General features: G+C 37.0%; 1 protein-coding gene across 1 annotated transcript in view; it reads right to left on the reverse strand.

Moving 5' to 3' along the window:
* Positions 1–15,047, reverse strand: part of LOC148032840 (GDSL esterase/lipase At4g18970-like) — a 39,036-nt gene that overhangs the window by 18,278 nt on the left and 5,711 nt on the right. The window contains exon 3 of the mRNA XM_087683510.1: positions 6,500–6,751. Within this exon, the coding sequence (XP_087539636.1) occupies positions 6,500–6,751 (252 nt within the window). The remainder of the gene's footprint in view (positions 1–6,499; positions 6,752–15,047) is intronic.

Below are 15,047 nucleotides of genomic sequence, written 5' to 3' on the forward strand. Positions count from 1 at the left end.
TGTGAGGCATTTTGCCATGTGCCCAGGGACAAGAGAAGTAAGCTGGATCCCAAGAGTGTCAAATGCATTTTCCTTGGTTATGGGGATGCAGGCGAGATGGGTTATCGTCTCTGGGATCCGCAAGCACGGAAAGTCATCCGCAGTCATAATGTAGTCTTCCATAAAGACAAAATGCATAGGAAGCCTGAGAGAGTTGTTGAGATCCGCAGGGTTATATTTCAAGAGGAGCCGATAGCTCCCACACAGCCAGTTGGACAGGCTACAAGTGCAGCAGATGCTCATGGTCAGGGTGTTGCACAGGCAGCTAAGCAAGCAGCAGAGCCTACCGTGAGACAGTCTACTAGAGACAGACGTCCACCTGATAGATTTCAGCCCTCAATGCATTATGTCTTGGTTACAGATACAGAAGAGCCTTTTACCTATGATGAGGCTATGCGCAGGGGTGACAGTCACTCTTGGGAGAGAGCTATGCAGTCTAAGATAGACTCCCTGCATAAAAATGACACTTGGGATTTTGTTTCCTTGCCTACGGGCAAAAAGGCTTTGCCATGCAAGCAAGTGTACAAGCTAAAAAGTACCCCTGGATACCCCAAGCGGCATACAAGGCTAGATTGGTAACAAAGGGTTTTAAGCAGGAGCATGGTATGGACTTTGATGAGGTCTTTTCTCTTGTTGTAAGATAACCACCCTGCGCTTAGTCTTGGCTTTGGTTGCTCAGCTTAACTTGGATTTATACCAGATGGATGTTAAGACGACTTTCTTACATGGGGACTTGCATGATGAGATTTATATGGAGCAACCTAAGGGCTTTGCAGAACCTGGCAAGGAGCACCTAGTGTGCCATTGAAGAAAAGTCTTTATGGCTCGAAACAGGTACCTAGAGAGTAGTATCATAAGTTTTATACCTTTATGCAGTCACAGGGCTACAGGTAGAGTGCTATGGATCCGTATCTTTATACGAAGAAAGCCCATGATGGTTCTTTATTGATTTTGGTACTCTATGTGGATGATATGCTGATAGCAGAGAAAGCTCATGATGAGCTAGATGCTCTTAAGGCTCAGCTCAAGAAAAGCTTTGAGATGAAAGATCTAAGACAGGCCGCTCACATACTTGGTATACGCATTACACGCGACAGGCATCAAGGACTCCTCTACTTGTCACAGAGAGAGTACATTCATAAAGTCCTTGAGTGCTTCTGCATGCAAGACGTAAAGCCTATTGGCTATCCATTGCCTTCTTATGTGAAGATATCACAGACTGATTGTCCGCAAATAGAAGAGCAAAAGGCCGAGATGGCCAAGATTCCCTATGCATCCGCAGTGGATAGTCTTATGTATGCCATGATAGCCACTCGTCCAGATATTATCTTTGCAGTTGGTGTTGTGGTACGCTATATGGCTACACCTGGCAAGAAGCATTGGGATGCCGTGAAGGATATCATGAGGTACCTGAAGGGCACTGCAGATATGTGCATATGCTATGGCAGCCAGGATACAGGAGTCATGGGGTACACTAACTCTGATTATGCAGGACATGCAGATAGTAGGAAGTCCACTTCCGGTCACCTATGTTGGAGGTGTTGTTTCTTGGATATCCAGGGGTGTAGAAATGCACGGCTCTTTCTACTACAGAGGCCGAGTATGTTGCAGCCACTGAGGCTTGCAAGGAGGCCATTTGGTTGGGTCGTTTAGTTTCTAACCTTGGTATTGATGCTATTCCTACACTGCATTCGGATTCTATGAGTGCTATTCAGTTAGCCAAGAATCCAGTCTTCCATGCAAAGACCAAACACATTGAGGTGAGGTATCACTTCATATGTGGGGTCCTCGAGGATGAGTCTGTTGATCTTGTCAAGATCTCACTGACCAAAATCCTGAAGATCTGCTCACGAAAAGCCTCTCTACAGAGCGCTTTGCCTTTCTCAGGTGATTGAAAGGGGCCATGAAAGTTTGGTTGTGGATACCACTACAAGCATGACTCGCTTGCAAAGTACTTTTGTACCATTTTCATGGGATTATATTAGACCAATACAATCATTGTTACATAAATTTATCCCACTTCAATGTGAAAATTCTATTATTTCATATGAGACAAAGGATTTGAGACTAAGATCACGCTTAACAAAGATAGGTTGCATTGGTTGTATCCCTCCTTGGCTAGAGGAGAATGAAATCATTTATATGAAATGTGATTTATCAGCACTGTGTGGACCAAATGACTTAAAATATACCATCATAAGGTCAGTTAATTATGAAATAAAGCAAGTTAAAGTAGGATGGTTGACTAAGGTCCACTTGCAAGAAAATATTTGAAAGGTGAGAGAAGAGGATCCAGAATGGAAAGATTGGTGGTTGTGCGTATCCATAAAAAAGCAATGGCATGCAATCAAAACAAAAACAATGATAATCAATAAAAGAAAAAAAATCATACCTATTATGTGGTGTTCAGTTACACATGACTCAACAATCTTATGATGGTATGTTTATTAACGTTTTTTTTTAATGTTATCTAATTTTTTTCAATAGAATTAATATCCATTTTCTCATAGTCACTACATTTGTGTAGGTTTTAAATGTGAGCTTCCAACATAGAGATGATGGCTCTTCTAAAGAAGATGATGAGTGAAGATCCCACGTTCCTTAGGCTTATGGATTCTATGATGAATGAGGTGAAAGGTACAATAATATGTGGTTCAATCTTAATACATTGTTTTTTATTTGTTTCTTTACTTTGTTAAAATTTTAAAATCTTAATATCAACATAAACTTTGATTAATTGTATGCAAATATAGAAGAAAATATTACTAAAGACTTTACAAGAGAGAATGCACGAAAGGAAGATAAGGATGTCACTGGTCTTGATGTTTCATCAAGTCCAAAAATAGATACCTTATTTTTGTAAAATAATAATCAAATATTATAACAGCTATCTAATTAGGGATATTTGATATCTTAAGTTTCATCAGGTATAATGCGCCTACCGTCATATGATGAAATCTTTCGACCGCCCACACCTTGGAAAGGAGAGAAAAGGGTAGATTTTATGGAAAAAAACTCTTGCCTGAATGCTTTAAAAGCCAACATGCAGTCATGCTTGAAAATTATCGATGGGTACGAAGATGGTTTGACTCCTCTAAGTCAAATGATCTACTCTACAAAAAGATTGAAAAAAAACGTATTGAATTAATAATCTCTCAAAATCACTATGAAATTTTACCATTGAAGTTTCATGGATGTGAGTACTTCTGGAGAGAGCGTGATATTTATGACTGGTAGAAAAGTACGAGGCAAGATGAGTGGAAGTATTTGAGGAGAAATGGCCTTCTAAATAAGGTAAGTCAGTTAATTTTTTCATTAACTTTCCTAATATTTGAGACAAATAATTTTAGTTGGTGAATCCATTAATTTACTGGCATATAGAAAGAGTCCACAGTCTTTCTTGCAGGAGTGGAAAGTTTGGATAACGTTGAACCTATATCGAAAGATGTGATTTCAAATAAAATAGCATAACCAGTAAGATAATATCATTTATATATTTGATTTTATGATTATCTTCTTAGTTTCACTTCTTTGATACCCATATATATACCTTTTGATAGTAGTGTGAAGACATACTCTTGTTGCTAACTCTCAGAAGCAAGATGTATACGTCCCGACTATGGATGATATTCCAATTGATCAAGCCTTGAAAAATGTCTATAAAATTGTGTGTTTATTTTTTAATGCATAATTTTTAAGCTTTTATGGTATTTCATGTATTTAATATATATGTGTGGTATTAGCTTACCCTCTTGGAAAAGAAAACATCTTGGAAGGTTTATATGAAGATAAGAAGAGAGGTTTATCATTATAGGTAATGATTTTATTCAATTTTTTTATATTTTTATTAGATAATTTATATTTTATATATGTTTATATATAAAGATTTATTTGTCTTGGTAGATGAATATGTTTGTCAAATGAGAAAAAAGCTTTCAAGAATTTCAAGATTATACAACAAATCAGGTTTTGATATCTATGTTAAAATTTATTTTGACTACATATTTGTATTTTAAACATTTTATTTTATTATTTACTTTGTTAAAATGTGTTATTACTAAAGGATGTTGAAAATGAAGATGAGGATCTTGATGTGAAAAGTTGTGAAGCTTTTCAAAGTTGTTACATTGCTTAACAAAATGAGTATATTTTAAAAAAACTATACAACAGAACATCAATAACTCAAACAAAGATAAGATATATGTTTTTTAAAAATATTGTAATTATATATTTTTAAATTTTATTTCTAAGTTTATTTTTAAATATATAAGTTTATGTAGATGAGAAAAATGATGAAGTAATGTGAAAATTTTTGAGAAAGCGAAAGGTAAATATTCATATTTATGTAATGGCTATATTTACATAACGTTATGAAATTCTAAATGTGATTTATTATTTAATTATCTATATGTTTTTTAAAGCCAAATAAAAAATGATGAATCATTTGCAACAAACAAGCAAAAAAGGAGACAACAACATCAAAGAAAAAAAACTAAAGGTATTATACATGAATTTTGTATTTTTATAAGTTTTACATTGGAAAAATAATCTAATTTAGATATTTTATTTGGATTAAGAATGTAAAAATATTTCAACTCCAAGCATTGAAATTGATATTTTCAGTGATATTCAAAGGATAACTTTCTTGAGAGTTATTTTTTATTTGTACATGGTATTCGTTTAAAATCATAATAATATAAATATATATATTTTAAATATCATAATGTACTTATTTTTAAATAAATTATATTAATGAAATATTTTATGATTTATTTTATAATGCAAGTTGATATGACGAAAAAAAATATGGAGACGATACTTTTGAAGTACCTCGATGTACATACGATTCATGATATGTACTTTTTATTGAAAAGTACATATATAAATCTTAAAAAGACCGATGTTAGCTTTCGGGTCTTTTGTAAGGATTCAAAAAAACCAACAAGTGATAATATGATTCATGAGATTATTCATTGGCTTTTAGAGAATAGCAAGATTGTAATAGCCACAAGCAACAATATCATTAGTCTGGATGATGTGAAGATTGTAGCATAGTGTTATTATACACTGCTCATTTGTAAACTCATTATTACTTTAAAAATATTTTTTTTTCTTTCATTGACACTATGTATTGATGTTTTTATTTGTTGAGTTTATATTAATTAATTAGATGCGTACTAGATCTTATTTGAAATTAAGTAAATAATCTCTATGCAAATTTCTAGTTGAAAATTTTTAATATAAATTTTTACTTAAAAATAGACAAAGTTATGCATGTGCAAAACTAGGAAAAATATAATATCTCTAAGTTAGAGAAAAAATAGAATTATATAAGAAATTTCCTAGATAGGAAAACTATCATATGCAAGAAAATTTTCCCCTGTAGGGAGAGTAAAATTTTCTAATGTTGGAAAATCCCCACACATGGAATTTTTTTTACATAAGAAAGAAAAAAAAGAGGATTCCCTATTAATTCCCTAGTTAAACACACATAAGTAAGAAAAGTAAATTATAGGGAAAATGGAACATTTCCTAGTTAGAGAAAGGAGGGTAGGAAATTTTATTTTTCCCTACGCAAGGAAATTTTCCTATGTAGGAAAATCACATTTTTTTCTATGTAAGAAAATTTTCCTATGTCGAAAATTTCAAATGTGATTCCCTAGTTTCTCAAACCAAGAAATATTCCATTTTTCCTATGATTTACTTTCCCTACTTATGTATATTTTTTACTAGGGAATTGATAAGGAATTCCCTTTTTTTTTCTATGTAGGAAATGATTAAAAGTTCATTGTGACAATGTTCAAATGCTATAATACATATTAGAAAGACTTGAGTATAGAGGCTACTAATTAGAAAGACTTATGGTATGATAAGGACAAACAAGCTTTCAATGATCAATAGTCACATGGGATACAATATTCAAATGCTATAATACAGCTTAGGAAGACTTGAGTACATATGCTACTAATTTGAAATACTTAATGGATGCTAATAAGAAACAACTAATTTTGACATTTTCCGATGTGGGAAAGAGAGCTTGTTTCCCTTGTTTTATATCCGGTAGTGTTCAACCTCATGAGCTTCTACGAGGGTGCATACCTAGCCAAGTGTAACTGGGGGTAAGGGGCCACTGGCCCTGGGTTATCCCAGCAGTGTTCATCAACATCATGAGCTTCTGCTCGGGAGGCACTTCATACCTAGCTAGGTGCAGTTAGGGGCAAGGGGCTGCCAACCACCCCTAGCGTATAGGTATGTGATCCCTGCCTCGCGGAAGTTGATGATGTTGGTCCAATTCAAAATGTGGGAATTTGTCTAAAGATTCTTGTGTGCCGGTTGTAAATGATCAAATACTATTACAAATGAGGAAGAAAAGGGAGCATTTCTGACATGCCAATCTACAGATATAGGATCAAATCCTGATAGTTAAGCAATCGGGATTGAAGAGGAGAATCGATTATACCTGCAGACGGTGTTGATAGAGAGAGAGGAGGAGCTGGGTGAAGGCGTCGGGGGTGTAGAGGCGCTTGGCAGAGCGGGGGTTCCAGAAGGTGTAGCCATAGTAGTTGAGGAGGTAGTCGTTGTTGCCAATGAAGGTGGCGAAGAGAGACTTCGAGAGCCTGCGCATGGCCTCCTCCTCACCCATCGCCGCGATCCATCGCTGCTTCAGCTCCCCAAACAACGCCACCTGCTCCCCGAAGCTCAAATGCGTCCCCTGCCCAAATAACAAAGTGATCGTATACAAGGTGATCAGATTAGCATTGCAATGCTGTCAATTGTCCATATAAGGTGACCCACCTATCGTTGTAATGCTCTTACCTATACAGATTAGCATTATGATGATGCTGTTGATTGTCAATACGAGGTGATCAATTTATCATTATAGTGCTGTTACCTATCAAGATGATCAGATTTGCATTGCAGTGCTGTTAATTGCCTGTACTGATCAATTTATCATTATGATACTCTTACCTTAACATGAATACGTACCATCACAATGCTGTTAATTGTCAATACAAGGAGATCAATACATCATCATGTAAGGCTCTCACCTATATCTGAACACAAGCTGTGATCATACACCAAGTGATCAAATTATCAGTCCAATACTATGACGTCATAATATCAATGCAAGTTCATCGACTCATCATCATCAAAAGGCTCTTGCTTGTCAACCTCAGGTTATCAAATTATCAATCAAAACAAGGGTATCAACGGATTGCAATGCAGTTAATTATTATTGAGATCACCCACTTATCATGCCAACGTGGGCAAGGATCATCGATACCGCAGTGACAGACCAACTTACCTATGGCAATGTTGTTAATCGGCAACTAAAGATGATCAAACTATTATGACAATGTTAAACCAACTAAAGAAAGGTTACCAAAAATAATACGTTACTCAACACCCAAGATGAAACTTTTCATGGCAATGTTGTCTAACTAATAGAAGGGTAATCAAACCCTCCCTATAAAGTCAATTGAGACAAGGGTGATCAAATTTGTTATGAAATTGTCCAAATGTTGGCACAACCTTCTTTCCCTACACATCCATTGTAGACCCATGAGGTTTCTGAACATTCTCGTCTAGCAAACACTTGCCTTGCATGCATTACTAGCACATGCAATAAGTTATTCCCATTCAATATGACTAATTGTCATGATATTGTTATCTAATCAATACAAGAGTTATCAAACGTTTTTTAATGATATTGTCGTCTAATCAATACAAGTCAACATGGAGGATGATGTTGATCAATACAGGTGTAGCCAACTTATTATGGTCCAACATTTGTTGTTAAGAGTGTGAATTGTGTACTTGCAAAGATCTATTCTCAAGGGCCAACATTCATATTGAGAGAGAGAGAGAGCCAATACGATCAGATTAAGCGCATTGGTCGTGCTTTGCGAGTGGCATCATCGACCGGGCCGCCAAGGGCCAAGTCATAAAGAAGCTTAGCACTGCCAATACGATCCTCGCCAACGAGGAAGTGAGCATCGAGGAGCACATTGGTAACTGCCACGTCCTGCGAGTTGCCATCGCAAGGCTAGCCAACTCATTCGGTAATACACTGCCACCACAAAGACCCCCATGGCACCCGTGTGTCCCAAGGCACGATGCTAATTGAGCGGCTAATCCCGAAGATGATGGCCTTCTCATCAAGCAAATGAGAACAAATTTGTGTATAACATCTAACATAGGCATGCTATCCATGTAGAACAATTTCAAAAAGACATCATGGATATATGCTCATAATGGATATGCATGTATATGTCCAAAATGTACATGTAAGCTAAGATACACTTCATGCCTCCTTTATGAGCATTTAGATTAATTTCATTTCCCATAGATATTGCACAAATTCCAATTCAATTGAATGGCTCTAAAGCTTAAAATGTCCCTATCTATTGGCATCATACAAACTATTTGGATTAGATGACTATAACAACCAAGCTTGCATCTCCCTTTCTCACATAAAGCAAGTGATTAATATAAAAAACACACAAAAAAACGTTGATAATATACTCTTTAATCATGTCAGACATTCTCTAAGTGCTTGATTCAACCTATAGAGAGCTTTCTTTAACTAACACACATACATGGGATGCTCCAAAACCCCATAACTTGTTGGCTTCTCCATATGTACTTCTTTATGAAAATCGCCATGCAAGAAGGCATTATGCATGTCTATCTACTACGAATTCCAATATTTAGTTGAGCTGCTAAAGTAGTCATGCATTCGGTAGTTGCCATCCTAGCAATTGGGCTAAATGTCTCTTCATAGTCTATGCCATATGTTTAAGGACCATCGAGATGTCTAACTAACTTTGTCATAATTCTTTACCCAGCAATCAAATTTCCATCTGCTCTTATAAAAGCTCAAAATAAGTTTCATCTTGTATTTTTCAACCCCTGTGAAGTCTCAAAACCTGCCATATTTTGAGAATCTTAGATAAGATTTTTAGAAAATTTCAAGATATTTTCTTATGTTATTTGGATTTGATATACCAATAAATAATTATAGTTTTCTTTAAATTGAGAAGCATAGCCTCTATCACCATCCTTATTATGGTAGCTTTAGAATAGAGTAGAGAAAATTTCTCCTTGCTAGTTTCTAGTGATATGTTTTTCCTCAATCACTTGTGTTTGTGGCCAAGGGCATTACCTCAAGTCACTCATGTTTGGCCAGGTACATAATAGCTTGTTATGTCTATGATAGACAATGTCTATGATGTGTATCTTTATATATAATGTCCAAGGAGTTTTGGAACTAAATGTTGAGACATAGGCATATGAACCCTATGTATGCAAGGGTGGACAAGGGTAGCTAGGTGTGAATGAACTGGAGGGCAAAGGGAAACCCTAACCCTAGCCATCTAGAGGCTATTTAAACAACCTAGAGGTCACTCTCAGTGTAGAGTAGAGTATACCAGTTGTACTTGTGAACGACTCATTAAGTAAGATCTTCTTCTTGTACTTGAGCTCTTTCTCTCTCCCTCTTGTGTACACTCTCTTGCTCTTACTCTAATATTTCAACATGCTATCAGAGCCACCTCTAATCCCTTCAAGTCCCCCAAACCTCAGCTCAACCTAAGTGCATAAGAAAAGCTTCATTTTCCCATCTTGGTCTTTCAACCTCCATAGCTAGCTAACACCTACAATCTTTTGCAAAAAAATTCTTCGTAAATTCTATTGATCAATGATTTAACATTTACCATCATTTGGCCAAGCTCGATACCTATATACAATAGAAACCAATTCGAAATCTCTTTTGCACAATATACAATATTATAAAATATGTATAGACTTACTAAGTTTATCTCTATGGGAAACTTCAACACAACTAGCCTTCAAAGAAAAATGTTAAATGCACTAAAACGTGTGAAATTCCATGTTGCAAAAAGTAGACTTTTACATTGATCACTCACATCCATAAGTTCTTATGCTTACCTCAGAACACATATACCTTGAGAAACTAGCCTATCTGCCTTGGGGCTTTGATTTTTCTCACATTTTCTAGAGGGATACCCTGATATCCCAAATGACTTAGCCTGAATCAAACTTGATCGTAGGTGAAGTGGGCAATATGTCCTTAGACATTGACATGATTTGGGTTAATCAATCCATTTCCTATGACATCAAGGAGTATTGGCATTTAATTAGATCCAAAGGCACCCTATTAGTTCCTTGAGTTGCCATGAGCTCTTCTAACATATGATTCCCTTTTAAGAGATATGATATGATAGTTTAGGGTTTTTGTCAACAAAAATGTATCCTCCTTAAAGGGGGCCAAAGCATTGAGCCAAATAGACAATCGATGTGAAAAATCGGTCCTTGTCTAAACATCTATCCAATGTTTAATATTTCAAGATATGGCTATTGATATTCATGTTTTCCATGGGTGGGATAACCTTTAAGGAGGATCTTTCACAAATGGTGAAATACACATTTTTTGGCAAGGGCTTCGTTCATGATTAGATAGGTTTAGAGGGGACTAGTCTACTATTTGCCTTGGCTAGCAAGCTTCTCCCTTGAAGCAAGAGAAAGCATGCCCTTATAACACCATCATAAGGCTATGCACTTAATAAGAAGGCAATGCAAAGCATAAACAAGCTTAACGAGGAAAAATAAAAACTAACTAAATAATAATGGAGATCACATAAGAATAGCTACCAAGATCACTTGCAACGAGCTAGAGCCAAGAGTGAAGCACCAACCAAGAGTGAGTGAATATCAAGTGCACATAATATATGGGGTGCCAAAAAGGGTTGCCCTTATATATAGGCTACAACTAGGATGAGTCTTCAGAGGACAAGTCCGGAGAGAAACCCTACAAGAAGAGATACCCTAATAAAAATTTATAAAGCAATATACAAACTTTTAACACCTCCTCTTGATGCTCAATTAATGTTATGAGTAAACATATGTTAAAATGATTAAAAGACTTCAACAAAATGTTAGATTCATGGTTGTCCCAATCCTATGCATAGACTAGATGTGCATGAGGGATAGCCTTCATATGTTTGGTTTATCTTGAATCCAAGACTTGGGGAGTAGCTTAATTCTTCTTTTAATATAGCAATGCTAGACTTCTCACCTCTTCTTACATAAGCGTTAGCAACTGCACAAAAGTCTTTGCCAATTTACATCCTAGATGGTCTCATACACCTCAAGTGAGAGATACCATTCAAATCAAGCATTTATCTTTTTTTATTTTTCTCACCACATAGTGGAGTTTCTTCTCTGAAATGGTTTTGGCTAGTAGTAGTAGGGACACCTTAATCAAAAAAGTAGATTGCACTGGTTCAAAGATTTGATAAACTAGAAGTTAGTATTCTGGCGCATCAATAGGTGACCAACCATCTCTATTGGATAGGTGGTCTAAGTACTTTGCAAAAACTTTGAGTCCCAGCTATGGTACAACCCACCACCCTCCTTGAATGGCATAGGTCTTGTCTAATCTTGTAGAAGCTAGCCAAGACCAATCTTAATGCTTGTTATGCCAAGTGATGCATAGCTTGATGAAGTTTAATTGGGAATCTATAGGAGTTAAAGTTTTCATAGCACATTATTTGCCAAATATTTATTTTTGCTTCTTGTTTGAATCAAGAGACCTTCTCCTCTCTACTTCCCCTAGGTGCTGCTTTTAGCAGCATGCCCAAAACAAATGCAAGACCTTCTTTGGAGTGTTAGAAAATGATTGGTTTCAGAGAAACGGAACACTAGGGTAGAAAAATATGCAAAAGCTAAGGACTTGAAAGCCCGAATTGACTAAGAATTCAATGACAACTAGGAATAACTCTTATATCGATACATGTTCAAGTCAAGAAAAATGAGTAGTTAGAGACATGCAAGATCTCTCCCTCTAAGGAACCATTTTATCTTATCAAAAAGAAAAAGGATGGGCAAATCCTCCCCTTTAATGATAATGGGGAGAAGGCTACTAGTGAGAAAGAGAATTTGACATTAGTCCATAACTAGTACTCTAACATCTTCGGTATACCTGATTCTTTTCCAATGACACGACTAGGGCTCGAGCTTAGATAGTGCTAGCTAAAACTAAAGTAGTTCCACATTCCATTTACAATATATTGGATCAAGATTTCTCTAAACAAGAACATTGTGGCACCATCAAGGAGCTTAAAAAGGGTAAAACACTTGGGCTTGATGGCCTCCCCAATGAATTTTATCAAGTATTCCAAGATTTCCTTTTAGACCCCTTATTAGTTGTCTAGAAGGAGTCTTTTCACTTTGGGGGCCTTGCCTCACTATTTAAATGCCAAGGTCATCAATTTAATCTATAAAAGAGATGATAAATTCCAATTGACCAATAGAGTCCTATCACCTACTTAACCTCGGCGTACAAAATTCTCACCAAGACCCTTGCTAAAAAAATCTCAAGCCACCTAGATAAATGGATTAGACGAGATAAAAAAAGGCTTTGTTAAGGCTGAATACATTCGAGAATCCATCATAGCCTTATGGAAAGGAATGGATTATCTTGAGGAAACTAAACAAGGTTTTGGTTTTCTTCAAAATAGACTTTAACGAAGAGTATAATCGATTGCAATTGAATTTTATATTTCAATACCTAGATGACATGGGGTTTGGGAGCCTTTGATCAAGTATGTCATGACTCTATAGAGTACATATATCTTGCCCAAAGAACAAGGAGGAGTGTGTCTTCCAAATCTAATAAAATTAGCCAATAAGATCTTCAGTAAAATTCCATCAATAATGAATAAAACATCCCCATTGGCCAAGACAATATGGAAAGCTTGGTTTAAACATAAATCTTATATCAACCTTAGTCACACCCCCAACTTCACCTTAACCTAGATAGCTCCCAACTCTATTTGGTTTAGTGTTGATTGTGGAAATGTGTCTTGTCATGTCATCTTTACAATTGCCTAGTTATATAAAAAGAGTGTTCAAGTGTGGGAAGAGCTATGGAATTTTAATAGAGACAATGGCTAGAACCAAGAACGACTAAAAGGACATTTTTATGCCTCCATGACCAATTAGCTCTAACTAATATAGAATTTTCAACATAGGCAATGGCTAGAACCACAAAGGACTTAAGGACCTTTTTAAAGCCTCCAGGACCAAGCTCTAGTTGATTCATGCCAATGGGATTGTGACGTATTGGTTTGGGTGCGAGTTGAGTTATGGGGGTGTGTGAGTTCAAACCCTATGCAGCACATCTCGAAGGCACAATAAAAAATATCTATTCGCTACAAGCTCTAGCTGATTCATGAGAGAATAGCAACTTGGCCTAATGACATATTCTATGCCATACAAATTGACAAAACCCTCATATTTGGATCAAGTAAAGGGGTGATGAGACCCTAGCATCAGCCCCATTCTGTACCATTCATTTGCAACATGGATACTAATCAAAATGCTCCAAGTGAGGAAAGCGTGAAAAGCAGAGACAATAGACTCACATCCCCATCCGGCCGTAGTTCCTTGATACGTTTTACATGCTCAATCTGCTATAACTCCTACATACACACGGTACGATTTGTGCATGGATCATACGGTGAAACCCTAACATGAGCTTGACTGTCGCAAGCCTGATAACTTGTTTTTGCAGTCGGCCTCCGTTCTCTCCATTTTGAATCTTGCAAGCTCCTTGGAGGTATGCCCCTCTTTGTATTCTTTGCCTCCCTAATCTCCATTCTCGATCTTGCAGGTCTCCGCTGGAGGTATTGTTGTGGAAATAGGAATCGAATTTGCTGAAGCAGTCCAATTTGATCCGGCAGTAAGGCTATTGGTAAAATTTTCTATGTGTGTTCCTCCCCCCTTTATTTTAATGCATTTGGGCATTTCATAACATCATCATTATCATCATCGTCATCTTGATTGTGACCAGTTAACAAAAGCACTTCCATACTATATGATTCCTGATTAATGAGAGCACCAAAGGCTCATCATTCAGATTGCACTTGGCAAAGCACAAACTTTCAAAGGGAGATACCTTGCATCAGAGTTGGAACTCTCTAGGGGAAGTTGCCACAGCTGCCCAACTCACTGGCCTAGATTCCATCAAACTGGTAGCTCTGATTGTAAATGCAGCAAGCAATGCTCACATACACAAGAAGAACTGCAAGCAGTTTACCTAGCATCTCAAACTGATAGGTAACTTGTTGGAGCAACTGAAGCTCTCAAATCTCACGGCTTGTGGCCCAAGACTAGGGAACCATTAGAGGAACTTGAAGAGGCAATGAAGAGGGATTATATCCTTGTGGATAGTTGCAAAAAGAAGAGCTATCTGTACTTGCTAGATTTGGGCTGGATCAGTGTATCCTAGTTCAAGGAACCTCAAGTAGAGATTGAGAGATTGCTCGGGTTGATCCCTCTCATTAGTTTGGTGGATAAGAACTCAGTTTTAGTACTACCGGAATCGTTGCGCTGATATGGACGAGGATGCACTGATATGCAGAGGTATGTCATGTTTGAATTCCTTTTCAAGGATACATCGACACTTTTTGGTTATCACGATACCCATCCATGATGTCCAAGTATGTAACAATGGCACATCTGGAGGGTCCTTTGCAACCAATCTTTAGCAAGGAGAGCCATTCAATGCATGACAATTCCATTATCCACTCTCTTTATGCATTGGGAGCAACTTCAAGGAGACGCTTGACATCAACAGAGCTTGGGCAATTGTTCCTTCATACCGGGTTTTCCTAGCTCCTTGGCTTCTCTTTCCCAATCCCCCCAAATTGCCTTGGGAGGCCTTGTATTCACGATGTGTGACACCAGCTTTCAGCTCCAGCTATGCTGTTGAGCCCTTGGTAGTTCTTTAATGGTTTTGAATAATAGAATTAGCCACACTTTATTTTGCCAGAAAAGGCTAAAGTGGTGAGTCAAGAGGCATTAAGTGGTGGGCAGGAAAGTCGAAGACAGAGCTCGAGGAAGGAATAGTAGGGTAGGGAGCTGATGTATCATGTACATAAAGTTATACACTAGAAAGGAGAGGGGTGGTCAAGCTGAGGATA

This window comes from Lygodium microphyllum, chromosome 8, assembly GCF_053477565.2.
Source record: "Lygodium microphyllum isolate KBCC chromosome 8, Lygodium_microphyllum_v1.1.10, whole genome shotgun sequence".
In the NCBI taxonomy this organism is placed as follows: domain Eukaryota; kingdom Viridiplantae; phylum Streptophyta; class Polypodiopsida; order Schizaeales; family Lygodiaceae; genus Lygodium; species Lygodium microphyllum.